A 16,025-nucleotide genomic window follows, 5' to 3' on the forward strand; every position below is an offset into this window, starting at 1 on the left:
TGGGCATTGCTGAGGGCCATGGAGAAACATCCCTCTCAAGCCAGGAAAGGGAGATGGAGGATATCACATGGGCAGACAGGGGCTGCATCGCCTCCCCGTGCTCTGTGCTGGGGGCAATGCAGACGAGGCATCAGGATGTGCCATGAGCAGGAGCATTTGGGCATCTGCAGGTATTCACTCCAGTGAAGGCAGGTCCAGCACTGGGCATCAGGCAGAACTGGCATGGGAAGATGGGAAGCATTAGGGAAGCTGTGATTGTGGTGGGATACCCAGATGACACATGCAAGGGGTGAGTGTTGCTTTGTGACCTGTAGTTACATCAAATCAGCCCTGGCTCCCTGATGGGGTGGGGTTTTTGGAAGAGGCTCAAAGCAGAATCTCCCATGGAGGTCATTAGTGCTTGATTCACTGCAGGTGACATTGAGGAAAGTGGGCAAGGTGACACATCCCTCCCAGATCCCTTCCCTCAGGAGGTTGTTGAGTTTTGGGAAGTACATACCTGTCTGCTGGGGTCACTTGAGGGAGACAGCAGAGGTGTTCCTGATGGGCAAGGTCACAGCAGCTCATAGCAGTGCTGGGATGGAGCTTTTTGCTTGCTGTGGTATTCAGGGAAAAACTCTTGGGACTGGGCTTTTCATTCCCACGTTGGGGAAGATGAAGGGAGGTCTCAAAGTGAGCGAGACTCTGATGGGTCTGCCACAGTTCCACTACCCCCAGTCTCCTGGCAGCAGGTCTCACACTAGAAGAGCTTGTTGAATGTTTTCTCCTGGTTGATGGCGTGGAAAGGCAAGGCATCCCCTGGGAGTGGTGGGCACAGCCTGCTGAGAATACAGCCCTGTCAGGGAGATGCTGAGGATTGCGAGTCTTCTGCTCCTGGTCCTCAAAGTTTTTGTCCTTTGACAAAGATGTTTGGTCTGTGTCACACACTGCCAGATCACAACAGGAGCAAACCTTGGGAGTGCATTGTCTGCAGAGGCATCCCTTCATGGGGGCAGGTTTAGTTGTCAGAGTGAGCGTTGTTGCAAGATGATGGAGGAGATGCTGGGGATGTCTCGGTCACGGAAAAGAGGCCCCCAGTCATGCTGCTTCCATGGAATGTGGGTGAGCGATGAGAACTCAGACAGTCCTTACCCTACAGGGCCTCCATCAACAGGTGTGTGCTCATCACTCATCAGCAGACAGAGGTGGGCAGGAGCTGAGACTCACTGGTGAATTCCCAGGGGAGATGCATGGATGGGGTGCAGGGTGGCCCAAACAGCAGCAGGCCCCCAGCTGTGGAGCTTCAAGCATCACTGTCACAGGGGACGAACAAAAGAGGGTCCAGCCAAGTGCTGGGTGGGGACCCCAGGAGTGGCAGAGGTCCCAGGCACTCATGAGCCCTCCCAGCTCAGCTCAGCAGGTGCCCAGCACTGCATCCCTTCCCTGGGCTGCGTGGGACCCGTGAAGCAAAGCCCCGAAGGTACAAAGTTCGTCAAACTTTATTGATACACTGCACAATCACAACCATCTCTTATTCTTGCCGAATTAGAAAAGGTTACAACTACAATGTAACATGCACAAATCTCAGGTAGTATAGCCACCCTTGGAATACAATGATCGACAGAAACTCAACACCGGCCATCACGGCCGTCAGCAGGAGTGACCCAAGAGCCACACTGCCCCCACCCTGGGCACCCAGCCACCCCCTGGGCATCCAAACATGGGGAGCAGTGGTCACAAATGGGTCTGGCACCCAGCAGAGCTGCGGCGGGGCCGGTCTCAGACAGCCAACACGTTCCTCACAATGGCACGTTACATGGCACGAGAAAGTCGAATGCCGTCCCGGCAGGGTACAGGGGAGCCCACCCGAGCCAGGGACAAGGATGGGATGGGGGCAGCCCTGGCACCAGGCCCGCCAGCCTCAGTGTGCGTCGTGGCATCTCGTCGCCGTCACTCTCCAATTCGCCGTGGCCTCTTGCCCTGTGACTCTGCAGCATTTCTGCTGTGGGGACAGAGGAATTTGGGGCTGACCAAGGAAAGGGCACGGGGTGGCAGCGGGGCGCGGTTGTGGGGCAGTGAGGACCAGTAAAGGCATCAGGGCAAGGTGTCTCCTGCACCCACGGTATTTTGGAGCTGGCATGTGGGGAAGGATGTGTGTGGTGCTGTGCTGGCTGAAGACAGTGCCATCCCCACGTGAAAAACATGCCCGGGGCTGTGGGACAGGACCCAGATCGCTGACAGTGCCACCTCTCTTGGATGCCAGCGGAGAAGCAGAGCAGCACTGCAGGGACCGCAGGACGCGGACTCACCCAGTCAACACCAGATCCCCGTCCACCAGGTAAGCCAGAGGCTCAGGTCAGCACTGGGGCAGTCCCTGCCCTGCTTTTTGTCAATCAGCCATGGTACATGTTGAACATCCAGGATGGGTGGGCAGGAGCATCCACTGAGATTTTGTAGCAGGTCCTGGGCAGCCCATTGAGAACAGGGATGAGGAGGGGCACAGCTGCATAGAGGACACTGTGGTGGCCCATCATGGCCTCTGGCTCAGGGTGGTTTTTCCATCTTGTGTGCCGAGGGCTGGCACCCCTGCTTCCTTGCAGCCACAGAAAGCAGGTTTGGGCAGCAGCAGAGTTTGCAGGGGGAAGACAGCGTGTGCGTGGCTGTTGTTCTTAAGTCATGTCACTTATGGAGGGAGAAGGACAGGACAAGGCACGGGGAGGTGCTGGGTCAGGACACGGAACACTCTGTGTGCTTGCTCAGTGCCTTGCTGTGGTCGAGTCTCCCTGTCAGAGCAATAGGGTGCAGTGCCAGGCGTGACTTTTCAGGAGCAGGATGGGAGCATCCATCCCCACACTGTGGCACCAAAGCATTCCTGGGTGGCCATGGAGTGACAAGAAGGCTCAGGACTGCCACAATATACCAGGCAAGGGGGTCCTTGGTGCACGAGGCTATCAGGAGCACAATTCCTATGTGGGGAGATGACATGGCCACCACCACTACGGGTGGCAGCTCCCAGGGTAGCTAAAAGAAGCAGAGAGGGCAGAGTCTGGGTGTGTCTATTTTGGTGTCACAGGCAGGTTCCAGCAGGGAGCATTGGAGCCATCCTTGTCCCTGCTGTGCCAGCACAGCAAATTGATAGATCCCAGGCCTCCTCCACAGGGTCAAACACATCAGACTTTCCTCAGGCAGGGACACGTGATGGGCATGAGACAAGGCAGAGTGAGGACATTGCAGCTCTGGGCCCCACAAGGGGCAGAGATACAGACGGTCATGAACGTCAGAGCTGTAGCAAAAGGGCCTTGTCAGCTGGTGTTTCGATCTGTTGTTCAGTGCCTCTGCCCCACGTTGGTGGTGCTGTGCTTTTGATGTGCAGGTTGGAAAGTGCTTGGAAAACAAGCCCAGAGAAACCTCCCTAAAAAGTGCTGGCAGAGCATCAAGGTGAGAGCCATGGGGCAGCCCCTGCCATCAGGGGGGCAGCAGCAGAGTGGGCAGGGATCTGGAGCAAGGAGTGAGGGCCTGGCTGTCTGATGCAGCAAGAAGGCTTTAGTCTCTGGGAGGGCTGGTGGCAGTCCCCTGGGCTCACATTCCTGGGAGAGCAGCCTTATGTCCTCAGGAAGGTGAGGGGGTTTTAGTGGGAAGCACAGGGTTACGATGTCAGCTGGAATAAAGAGTAGTGGGAAGTGTGTTACCCTTGAAGGACAACTGGTTGTGTTGGGTCACCCTCTCCCAAAGGGCCAGAGAGCATCCTGTCAGGAGCAGAGGCAGGTGATGGGGGGCTGGCTGGCGACATCGGGGTGCTTAGGGAGGAGCTTTGGCGACGAGAACTGACATTCAGGACCGAGAGGGCTGAAGGCAGAGCCAGGAGGCTTCAACCTTGGGGTCTTTTCGGGCATAGGCGGCTTAGTGAGATGACGAGACGGACATCCCGGTGAAGGCTCAGGGCAGCACCCACCCCGAAGGCTCCGTGCCCCCGGCGTTGGAGATGAGGCAGCCACGGGGAGCAACGTCCGTGCCGGGCCACATCCCCGGGGCGACGGTGGCGGGTGACAGTCTGGTGGCACGTGGTGGGGTCTGTACAGCGTAACCGGCGGCGAGGACGAGCCCGGCACGTGGGAGACGGGGCCATCCTCGGACGCTCGGCACCGCCGCCCGTCCTCCGGTGCATCCATCGCCCGTCCGGTGGAGAGGAGTCCCCGGGCGGCGCGGCGGCCGAGCCCGCGGCGGGGGAGAGGTGCGGCGAGGCCTCCCGGGACCCTCCGCTCCCTTATCAAAAGTCGAGAAGGAGGCGAGCGAGGAGGGTGGCCCAGAGGCAGAGGCCGGCAGCCACCCGGGATGCTGTGTTGCCGCCATCGTGCACTGCTCCAGGCCCTGTGTAGAGGAGAGAGGAGAAAGAGAAAGGAGAGCGTTAGGGACAGCGCTGGGATGATGTGACAGCGCTGAGTGTATAAGCGTTAGGCTGCAGTCCTTTTTACAGAGGTTCAAATCCTCTTCTTATCAGCTCTCTAGTGAAGTTGCAAGCTCATTGATGTGCATTAGTTATGTACCGGAACCTTAGGCAGAGGCCTGTTGGTTACGGTTAGCTGTTAACTATAGTATCATGGGATCAAAGCCCATCTGTCTAGTAAATTGGAAGGTCCTAGCTTAATTAAAGCACCTGAGTTGCATTTAGGGGATGCAGGGTAACCCACCTCCCCATTGTCCCTGCAGTTCCCACCCCTAAGCTGACCACGGTGTTGTGTTCCCCCTTGGAGGGGTGGTAGATTAGTCCATCATTTGGAGAGCATTGTCAGTGCTGAGGAGGAGGTGAGGAGGTTTGCAAAGAGCTTGAGGAACATTTAAGGCAGGCACAGTCTTTGTATGAGGAGGAGGAGGAGGATGCTCTGGGCAGGTGTCAGTCCAGCCCCACCATGTTTGAAATTGCCCTCCTTGGGGAGTGCTGATGCAGACAATCATGTGAGAGCCACCAGAACCAGAGGCCTCAGTGCTCTGGAGTGGCACAGGTCATGACTGGTAACAAAAGATCATTGGCTTTGTCCAGATGTGGACTCTCTGGTATGCAGGAGCATTTTGGGGTCGCTGGGGGGTTCTTGGCAGGCAGGTCAGGCAGGGAGGAGGCTGGTCATCTGATTACACCGCTGGAGTGGAGATTTGCAGGTTGTTTTGTTTGGTTGGTTGGTTGGTTTTTGTTAAGGCTTTTATTTGGGCTGCAGGGCACACAGGGGGCCAGTCAGGATGGGATGAGACAGTGAGGGAAGCAGAGGCAGCCACTACACACTCTGCCACAGGGCCATGGGTCTGTTTGCGCTCCCCATGGTCATGGAGAGGCATTTGAGGAAGTCGCAGGTCTGAGTTCCAGTACTGGCATTCTGAAAGGGAAGAAATAGAAAAATAAGTGCTCGGCTGTCTTAGCATCAAAACTCAGGGCATGGATGAAGTGTGAAGTTAATGGGATTCTTATGCATTTGTAAATATGCTCTCAGGCCTGCAGTCACATGGAATGGGTTCATCTTAGAATCTCAGAATGGTTTGGGTCAGAAGGGATCTTAAAAACCATCTTGTCCCACCCCTGCCATGGGCCAGGAACCCTTCGATTATCTCAGGTTGCTTCAAGCCCTGTCCAACCTGGCTTTGGACACTTCCAGGGATGGAGCAGCCCCAGCTTATCTGGGCAACCTGTGCCAGGGCCTCACCACTCTCAAATTGAAGAATTTTTTTCCCAGTATCTAATCTAAACTCATTCTCTTTCAGTTTAAATCCATTCCCCCTTGTCCATGCCCTTATCAAAAGTGCTTCCCCAGCTCTCCTGTAGCCCCTTCCAACCCAAATCATTCTGTGATTCTATGAAATCATATCCAGTTACAATAATTTCCTCAGGATGGTGTTATTCCTTGTCTTTTTATCTACTGATTTTTTGTGAGCATTTATCTTAATTCAGGAAGAGGCAAAGGAGAGTCTGAGATGTTAAATCCAAGCACTGCCAGAAGGTGAAGGAAATGATGGGAAGATTGAGTGATGAGCAAGAAGCTGTGTCATGCCCATGCTCAAACAAAATTGATTATAAGAGCACATGATCATCCAGGAGGGGTAAAACTATGCCATAATCAGACATTTCCTTGCTGAACAGACCTTGTGATATGACAAGTGGAAACCCACATTTGTTAGGGGCAGGTAGACCCTTTGCAGGTAGAATAGAAAGGGATTCTTAGCTTGGTTTTCTCAGACCTGTCACTGCTCCTTCTTCTTTGGTTTTCACCCCTCAAACCAATGGCAGCAGCTCAGCACATCATCCAAAATCATAAAAATAGTGAACATTTCTGCAGATTTAATACTAAATACTTGTTAGCCTTAAACCTTTATGTATTTACACCTGCCCAACCACTGCTAAATTGGTGCCTTTCTCTAGTATCTATAGATGTGGATTTTAATGTGTGACTAATTCTTATCACTATTTTCTAGTTCACAGTTCTGCACTGGTTATTGGCTTTGATTTAATGACACTTTCAGAAATTTCATAATCTATCCTAAAGCAATTGCATTGTGGTTGAGTTGGAGAGCTCCCAAATAGATAAGTCACCTAATACAGGGAGGAAATAAAACTAAAAATGCTGGGTCATTACTAGAAAATAAAAGAAAACAAACATTTTCTCTTCAATTTATTCTTTACTGTGGAAGAATGTATTCTGGTATCAGACAGCTTGGCCTTGTAAAGATTGTAAAGATACTCTACAGAAGAGACAAGAATAAAGATACAGAGACAAAATACAGTAGTAATTAGATACAATCACAAAATCAGGGCAGATGGCACATTTCATCACAGGCTGCCTGTGACTCCTGTGTTCTCTGACCTGTCACTCTCTATGGGAAAGAGACAACTCCCACTAGGACAGGCAGAGAATTCAGCTGAGGCTCCCTAGCCCTGCCATCCCAGCAAATATTTTGGCTCTGTTTGCTCAAACCCCAGTGCCTGGGCATTGAGGTGTGAGTGCACCTGGACTCTGGCTGCCCCTACTCAGCTTATTTATTATTGCAGTTATTTATTATTGCTTGCTTTTAGTTTTCTTCCTCTTGATTTATTTTTTGTCTACTTTTCTGGCTATTTTCTTCCTTTCCTGGCTATTTCCTTCCTTCTCCTTGAGGCAACCTTAGATTTTTTGAGATCTTGATTTGAGTATGGATGGCAAGGTTGGGATTTTGTTTCTCTCCTAAGATCTTGAATGCAAAGGTCAGAAGGAATCAGTGGGTCTGTGGTGAATGGATTTTCTTAGCCTGTCTTGGAGGCTCTCTCAACTCCAGTGTGAGCCATGGGAATAGCACAAATGCTTACAGAGCTAAGCAGTGCCTTCACATGCACCAAAAAAATAGCTTTTACTTTCTTTTGCTGCCTTCTTTCTGTGCAGGACAGAATTCTCATGCCTTCTACTTCACTTCTCCCAATTTTTTGCGACATCCACCCTTCTCCAGGTGAGAAACAGGTGCATGGCGATGAAGAATTTAGAATGTGTCTCTTGTTGCTTTTCATTTTCAGGACTCAGGAGAAATAGGAAGGGAACATGCCCACACTCAGGGTGCTGCTGGAGCTTCTCTTTCCTAGAGGGCTCAGGAAAAGACAACAGTTCCTCTCTGCTTCTCATGGTCTGCAACAGCAGCTAATGGGGGAAAGCCTGATCAATTCTTCATGTCTGAGGACAGCAATAACTGAAGGAAATCTGGGGGAAGCCTGTCCATAACCCATGTCTGAGAGCAGAGGCACCTAGAGTAAGTCTTGGCAACCTCCCCAGGATGACATTTTTCCTGATATTTTCCCTCAGGTAACTGCATGGTCCATCAGGGCCTGTCCCTGCTCATTGAAGGGGGGGGTTGGACTAAATGACCTTTTTAAAAGGTCCCTTCCAACTCAAATTTTGATTCTAAGAAGGCTCCAACAGGGATGTTCAACCCTGTGACTGAACAGACACCCAGCACAGAGCAAGGAGCAAAAAGTGGTGGCTTCTTGCACCCAAAAAAGGAGACACAAGCTGAGCAAGATCTAAGGCTTGCCACAAACACAGACCCTGGAACTCTATGGTAATGTGAGCAGTGATGGTAGGTAAGCATTTTATAGGACTATAGTATAATATATAGATTATATATTATTATATATAATATTTATTCTATATATTATACCATAGGACTATAGTATAATATATAGCATTTTATAGCATTATAGTATAATATATAGATTATTTACAGCATCTAATAGCAAAGTTGGCAATTGGCATTTCATGGAATAGTTAAGAGAAAACACAAAGTAAGTACCAAACACCGGAAGACAACTGTGAAATACAGGGACCAAGTGGAAATAAAAGTGTGAAAAAGAAAAAAAAATACATGCATAAGAGGCAAAGATAATAGGTGAAGGCAAACAGCGATAATAGGGAATGTGCTGCAAAAAAATCCTACAAAATAAAACACCTCAGTGAAGAAGAAGAAGGAGTTGTCCCTCATCCCTTCACAGGAAGATGGAAGAGAACACTGATAAATACTGAGGAAAAAGAAGATATCCCACTTCAGCTCTGGCTTAACTCACCAAGACATGAAGGGAGCTTTTGCCCCTCACCTCCCAAGCTGCCCAAACCCCAGTGCCATGGCCAAACCTCTGCCCCCCTCATGAAACTGCTCCTATTTGAGATTCTAATTTACAGCTAATTTAGGCCAAGTTCATTAAAGACTAATTATTTACCTGTGTGTGGATGATGATTAAAGCTTAACCCTGGGTGATGTGCCATGTTAATGATTGTCTAATAAAGCCTGGTTTAAGGTTTTAAGCTGTGTTGGTGTCTTTGAAATATCTCAGCAGATCTGCAGCTGCACAAGGTAAAGTATGGTATGGACAGAGGGACACAGAGATCCAGGGGTACCAGCCAAAAGAGATGGAGCTAGAGAGCTTCACTCTGCTCCAGACCCTCAGGATCTACATCTTCTCCCAAAAAAAATGAATGCAGGAGGATCTTATGTGCAAACAGGCCAAGAGGGGCAGGTGCTCACAGGACATGAGTGGGATGGAATTTGGAGGCACAGCTGGGGCCAGGGGCCAAAGGGAAGGGCCAGGGAGCCTGGCATGAGCAACTCATGGTGCCTAGAGAACTCCAAGTCACCAGGGTGAGGGAGGGACTGACACAACACTGGCACCATGGGGGCCAGGCATGACACAGCAACAGCACACGGGGGTTCCTTGGTGTGAAATGGAACAGAAGGAGTTGTGACAGGGACACAAAGTCAGGTCGAAGCTCTGCTATCACTTTTGGAGTTGGTGACCTCAAATACTGGAACAAGAAAAATGGCTGAACTCAGCAAAGCCCAGCATGGTCCCCAGAGATGGAACATGACCTCAAATTATGCCATGCTGATTGGCTGACCTCAAGTAACCCAAATGGCCTAAAGTAACCCCAAAGTGCTCTGTAGAGAGTAAATTTGACCTCCAGTAACCCCAATGACCTATAGTAACCCCAAACAGTAACTGGATGACTTCAAGTAACCCCACAATGATCTCAAGTAACCCCCACAATGACCTCAAGTAACATTAAAGTTCTCAGCGCAGAACAAGTTTGACCTCTAGTAAACCCAATGGCCTAAAGTAACCCCGAATATTACCTGGTTGACCTCAAGTAACCTCAAATTGCTCTGGACAGAGCAAGTTTGACCTCAGGTAACCCCAAATACAAACTAGGTGACCTCAAGTAACCCCCCAATGACCTCTAGTAACCCCAATGACCTATAGTAACCCCAAATATTAACTGGGTGACCTCAAATAATGACCTCAAGTAACCTCAAAGTGCTTTGCACAGAACAAATTTGACCTCTAGTAACCCCAATGACCTTTAGTAACCCCAGCGACTTCTAGTAACCCCAAATATTAACTGGCTGATCTCAAGTAACCTCAAAGTGCTCTGCCCAGAACAAGTTTGACCTCAGTTATCCTCAATAATCTACAGTAACACCAAATGTTAGTTGATTGAGCCAAAGTAACCCGATGATCTAAAGTACCCATAAAGTCCCCTACAGAAAGTGAGTCTGTCCCAGGTAGCTCCAAATCCCAATTAGTTGACCAAATAACCCAAATTAATCCCATGAGTTAGCCCTTTCCAGCTCTCCTGGAGCTCCTTTAGGCACTGGATAGGACTCAAGTCTCCCCAGAGCCATCTCTCCTCCAGGTGAACACTCCCATCTCTCCCAGCCTAGCTCCAGGGAAGAGTTGCCATTTCCTGAGGGGTGTTTGGAGCAGAAGATGCTGACGGGATGGATGGCTCAGCCCAGGGTCATGAGGAACCAGCACAGCCAGCCCCAGCACCAGGCACCTGATGGACATCTGCCCTGATCCCACCCAGAACATCCACACAGCATAATCCACTCAATTAACAGGAAAAAAATTATTTTATTGTTGAGCAGAGAGAATTGAATCATTTGTAACTCCCCACCCAACAGTGTTCTGTCCTCTCACTGCTTCCAGCCAGGCAGGCCATGGCACCATGGCACAGCAGTGTGTCACCGCCAACCCCTGAGCTGTCCACCAGCACATTCCTGAAGCAAAATGAAGCTGGGGATTGCAATTCCCAGACTCTTTTACAGCATCTATGGAGCTTACATATCTCAGCCTTTTTGTGGGCTATTAATAATGGCAGGTGGCAACTTGAAAAATGATGAAATGAGGTGTGAGCTGCTCCCTTGACCCGAAAAAGCATTGCTGGTGGCAGACACAAAAGAGCAGTTGGACAGATTCACCTGCCCTTCGAAGTTCCTGTAATGCACAACAGATGTGGGGTAATTACTTTCTCTCCTGTACAGAAGACCTGCTTCAGATATTTATACTGCCTGAATACAGCACTGCCTCCTTCTCCTCTCCTTACTAATTTCCACTCCTAATATCTCTTAGTTTTGTCAGATTACTGGTTTGTGTGCACAAATAAACACAGAAAATCACTGCAATCACAGGCACTCCACATCAATAGGAAAGCATGGCAAAGATGCTATTTCTTACCTTTTTTTTGCATATATTTTGCATTGATTCTCTTTTTGCAAAATTCAAATATTTGCGGTGAGGCTCTGGCACAGGGTGCCCAGAGCAGCTGTGGCTGCCCCTGGATCCCTGGCAGTGTCCAAGACCAGGTTGGACAAGGCTTGGAGCACCCTGGGACAGTGGAAGTTGTCCCTGTCCATGGCAGGGCTGAAACTGGATGAGCTTTAAGGTCCCTTCCAGCCCAAACCATTCGGTGATTCTATGACTTGTGTTTTAAGTGTTTTAAGTCAAGCAGTCTTTAAATATTGAATCAGGGCTCTTATTCTTAAAGACATAATTGCTTTCCCTTGCTTTTATGTATTTAGTCTGAAGCTGCTGATTCTTAAGAGAGTGCACAATAAAGCATGAAAAGATTTTATCTCTCCATAGAATAATTGGTTTAAATCACATCTAACACTTGGTATTTTAACTTATTTTCAGTTAACTCACCCAATCATCAATCAAAAAGATTACATACTAGAAATGAGACCCTGAACATTGGAAAAATGCAGATGGCATCTTTTATAAAACAACTACATCTCTCTTTATTCCAATAGCTCTTCAATGGAAAGGGATAATAAAAGGTCCCAGAGCTCCCAGTTTGGAGTGGGGGCTTGGGGGAATTTCCTTTGGTGACTGAGAGACACATTGCACTTTAAAGAGATGTAAAGATCCAGGTTTGTGTGATCTTTTCCCCCCCCTATCTCCATATATAAATAGCAAGTACAAAATGCAATGTCCTCATCAAAAAGTGAACCCAGACATGAAATCTTTAAATAAAAGAAATAGCAGATTTCCAACCACTTGTGCTCCTCTCCCCTTTGGCAAAGGCTGGTAGAGACTGTCCAAGAACCACCACGCACATACCCAAATAGAAGCTCTCCACAGAGCCCATCTTTTCCACTCTCCCCTGTGTTTCCAAGAAGCTGCAGTTTTGACAGACAAGCTGTTGAATTTCACAACATGTTCACGAAACGAAAAAAGCGCAATCCTTGAGGAGGGATGGAATCCCACCTGCTTAAATTCCTTTTTGAGCTCATTCCATGGCCTGCTTGCTCCTCACTGCTCCAGTGTGCTTCACTCAATACACTCTTGCAAGAAGGGGGGGAAATAGAATATGAATGTTTGCCTTTTTCTCCATTAAAAGTTATGAAATTAAAATAGCTTTAGGTAACCTGAGTGTTCACACAGCAATATCCAAAGGATGTGCCAATATCCTTTCAAAGACAAATTTAGGCTTCAGTGTTGGTGCAGCTAAATACCCACATGAAAAAAATTGGAACTTTTTAAGTTTTAACTTTTCCTTCCTAATGCTTTTTCTTGCTGTCTCACTTGTAAATATTTTCCTAATCTTCCTTTTATAAAACAAGGATTAGAGGAATATTAGCATTCCATTGAACAGACCATTACTAACAGGAGCTGCTACAAGGCAAGGAGAGCCACAGGACTGGGCTCCTTTTTATGGATGATTTTTAATATCCCTGTTTTGCCATCTATGCAATCACCTCTAATGTACTTCACTTCAGCCTGCTGGACGTGTTTGTGGGATTAATTTATTAAAACAAGGTGAAATTTTGTTTTCCCTGCATGTTGGCATCAATTAATAACTGTTGTGAGAGGATTGCTGTGCTGTCACAGGAGGAGTGTGTAAAGAGGAACACTATCTGCTGAGAGAAGGAAAAATGCCTGAAAACAGATGTTGTCAAATAAAAGATAACCACATAATAGCTTGGAACAAAACCAAAAATTCCTAATCCTGTCCCCTTCTGAGTACAAGGAGTTACCTCCACTGCAACTTTTTCTTTAGTCTGGTTTCAAGTCATGGAAAAAAGATACTTAGGTGATGGTATTTTGTCTCACATCAGAGAAAGAGACAATGTAAGAGTGCCAGCAGGACAGGGAAACAGAAAAACAAAAGGATATTGGGAAAACTGGATTGGAAACTTAATGTACTTATTTATGTACTAAATATCATAAATACAATATTTACTATATACAGTCATAGAATCATCAAGGTTGGAAGAAACCTTTAAGACCATCAAATCCAACCATCAATTCAGAATTGCCACTTTAACTCCTATACCCCTAAAACACAGATATATACAAAATACCTCATATACATTGTAAGTTATATATTGTATTATGCAAAAACTAATAATGTATACTAGAGATTCTGTAATTTATATACTGTGAGTATAATACATAATATATAATGAAGAATAATATGCTTATATATAATAATATATGTCAACATGACACTATTATTAAATATATGAATAACAGTTGCTTTCATATCTATATATATTTATTATTGAGATATTATTATTATTAATAATATGTACTACATTGTATTTGTATAATCTTGTATTTTATATATAGTCTATTATAGCATACTGCACTATAGTGGATATTGGGAAAATTTCTTCACCAAAAAGGTAAAAGAGAAAAGGAAGAGAAGAGAAGAGAAAAGAAGAGAAGAGAAGAGAAGAGAAGAGAAGAGAAGAGAAGAGAAGAGAAGAGAAGAGAAGAGAGAAGAGAAGAGAAGAGAAGAGAAGAGAAGAGAAGAGAAGAGAAGAGAAGAGAAGAGAAGAGAAGAGAAGAGAAGAGAAAAGAGAGAAGAGTAGTGGAGACGAAACAGAACCCAGAGTTTGGACCCAAAGAGAAGAAATCAGGCCAGGGGAGAAGAGAACCAGTTAGAATAGAAAGGCCTGGACCACCCCTACCCAAACACAACAGAACAGAGTGGAGCAGAAAACACCTGAAGGAGCCACCCAGCCCTACAACCAAAGGCAAAGATCTGCCCCTCCCACCACCCCAAAACACCAAACACCCCACAGGCTCCCCCCACAGTGTCCACCCATCCAGACTCCAAGCTGGTGTGGAAACTTTTCTCCCTGTCAACATCTCCTTGAGCCTGCTACCTGACTTCCATCCTCTCCCTCCTGCTGTGGGAAGGCAGGCTCCTGTTGTCCACCCTTGGATTGTGACAGCTCTCTTGGCTTGTCAGAATGCCAAAGGGACATGCCACAGGTACACACCATCTTCTTCAGTGACAGCTGTCCTTGATGACACCATTCCTCAAACATCTCCCTGCCCTAGCCACCTGAATCACCCAGGCTGATGTCACCCGTCCTGCTTTTGCCAGTACAACGTGATCACTGCTGGCAGTCCTGCCTGTAGCAAACAAGGGAAACCCCACACCATGCACCCAGAGTGTGTTCTCACCTGTCCCAGGCTCCCTCCTCACCTCTGTGCTCCAGCAACACCAGGGCTGAGCCGACTGTGGCTAACTGTGCTGTACACTCAGTGTTGGGCTGATACAGATCTCGTCCTCTGAGCATCCTCTGGCAGGACCTTACTGCTTGGGGTTTGTGCTGTTTGGCACCTCGATGCACCAGGAACACCAAATACAGCCAGCTCTGCTCCATCACTCTGCCACTGGTCATCTGCCAGCCTCCTTCTCTTCATCCTCCTCATCATGCTCTTCAAACTCCTCTTCATCCTCCTCATCATGCTCTTCAAACTCCTCTTCATCTTCTTTATCCTCCTTCTCTCCAAATGCCTCCTCTTCACTCTCCTTCTCTTATTCCTCCTTGTCACCTCACCTTTCTGCAGAAAACCAGCACCTACCGTAGAGGATGATGCTGGCGTTGGTGTTGCCCAGCTGGTTCGTGGCCACGCACGTGTAGTTGCCGTAGTCCTTCTCTGAGACATTGAAGAAGGTCAGCGTGGACAGGCGGCCCTTGCTCTCGATCCGCACTCCCTCCAGCCCGTTTGCTAACCTGCAGAGAAACACAAGAGCAGTGCTGGGAGAACGGGGCTGTGGTGGATCTTACCCTTTCCTGGGCTTCACACCAGCCAACACCACTATACGTGTTCCCCCACTGGGCTTGCGCATCCCAGTTTTGAAGACAAACTCTCCATTCCACTCTCCATCCCATAACCCAGCCTGACCCCTTTGTCCCACAGCCACCATCTCTGGGAGAAACAGCTCTGGGGTTTCCTCAGCTCTTAGCTGAGCACCCACCAAAACGAGTTGATCCCAGCCTTTTTGTGTCACCACATTTCTCTTCACAGAGAAAATCAAGGCACGATTCTTCCCAAGAATATTTCTGGGTTTCACATTCTCTGAACATCAGAGAAAGAAAACACAATTCTTATCTCATTTGCTGTGCCTGTGTTGCGCAAAAGCAGAATGCAATATGAAGATTGTTTACCCAGAGTGATGGTGTTTTGTTTCCTTGGCCTATCAGGGCCAAGCATGTGTGTGTGTGTCAGGACTGTCGGCTGACAGTCATGAGATGACTGCAGTTGTGTGCATTGTTGAGTGCTTGTCAGATTCAGTTTAGATGTAATGTAATATAGTGTAATATAGTATAATAATGTAATAATGTAATATTGAATAATATAGAATAATGTAATATAGAATAATATAGTATAATAAAGGAATTAATTAGCCTTCTGATAAGACGGAGGAGTCCTCCTCATCATTCCTCCTTTGTCAGGGATCCCTGCAAATACTATATTTTTCCACATAATGGCCTCAGACACTGTCATCCCCCTCCACCTCCTCACCTTGTCACCCCAAGGCTGTGGCTACCCTCTGCAGCCCCTCACCTGGTGTCCTCCTTGAACCACTGAAACTCCGCCACGGGGACGGCCGAAGCCTCGCACTGCAGGATGCCCTTCTGGCCCACCGAGGCGCCCGTGTTCTTGGCGTTGGAGATGTACGGCGGGTCTGCAGAGACATCTTGCTGTGTCACACTGGCCCAAGTGCACCCACCCCCCACCATTCATTCCCCTGTGCCCCGCACTCACAGTTGACAGTAACTTTGACTTTCCGCACGTCCGGGACGGCCACGTCGTTGACGGCGCTGCACTCGTACTCCCCGGACTGCTCCCGTGTGATGCCCGTGATCTCCAGGTATTCATCCTCACTCACAAAGGTCTGCCCTGGGGGATGTACTGAACGTGTGGCACCGTCACGCATGGACACAAACACCAGAAGATTCCC

The 16,025-nt window shown here is 48.2% G+C and overlaps 1 protein-coding gene across 2 annotated transcripts in view; it reads right to left on the bottom strand.

Annotated features, from left to right (window-relative positions):
- Positions 1–1,462: 1,462 nt before the first annotated feature.
- LOC132083528 (opioid-binding protein/cell adhesion molecule homolog) overlaps positions 1,463–16,025 on the bottom strand; it is a 110,096-nt gene continuing 95,533 nt past the window's right edge. The window contains exons 4-7 of one of the 2 annotated variants that reach the window (XM_059488245.1): positions 15,830–15,964; positions 15,629–15,749; positions 14,642–14,793; positions 1,463–4,347 (exon numbers count right to left, since the gene is read on the bottom strand). In XM_059488245.1, coding sequence (XP_059344228.1) covers positions 4,247–4,347; positions 14,642–14,793; positions 15,629–15,749; positions 15,830–15,964 — 509 coding nt within the window. In that variant the 3' untranslated portion in view covers positions 1,463–4,246. Of the gene's footprint in view, positions 4,348–14,641; positions 14,794–15,628; positions 15,750–15,829; positions 15,977–16,025 lie in introns of both variants that reach the window. The other variant, XM_059488244.1, reaches the window with a different exon arrangement.

The sequence above is a fragment of the Ammospiza nelsoni genome, chromosome 24 (genome assembly GCF_027579445.1).
Source record: "Ammospiza nelsoni isolate bAmmNel1 chromosome 24, bAmmNel1.pri, whole genome shotgun sequence".
NCBI lineage: Eukaryota > Metazoa > Chordata > Aves > Passeriformes > Passerellidae > Ammospiza > Ammospiza nelsoni.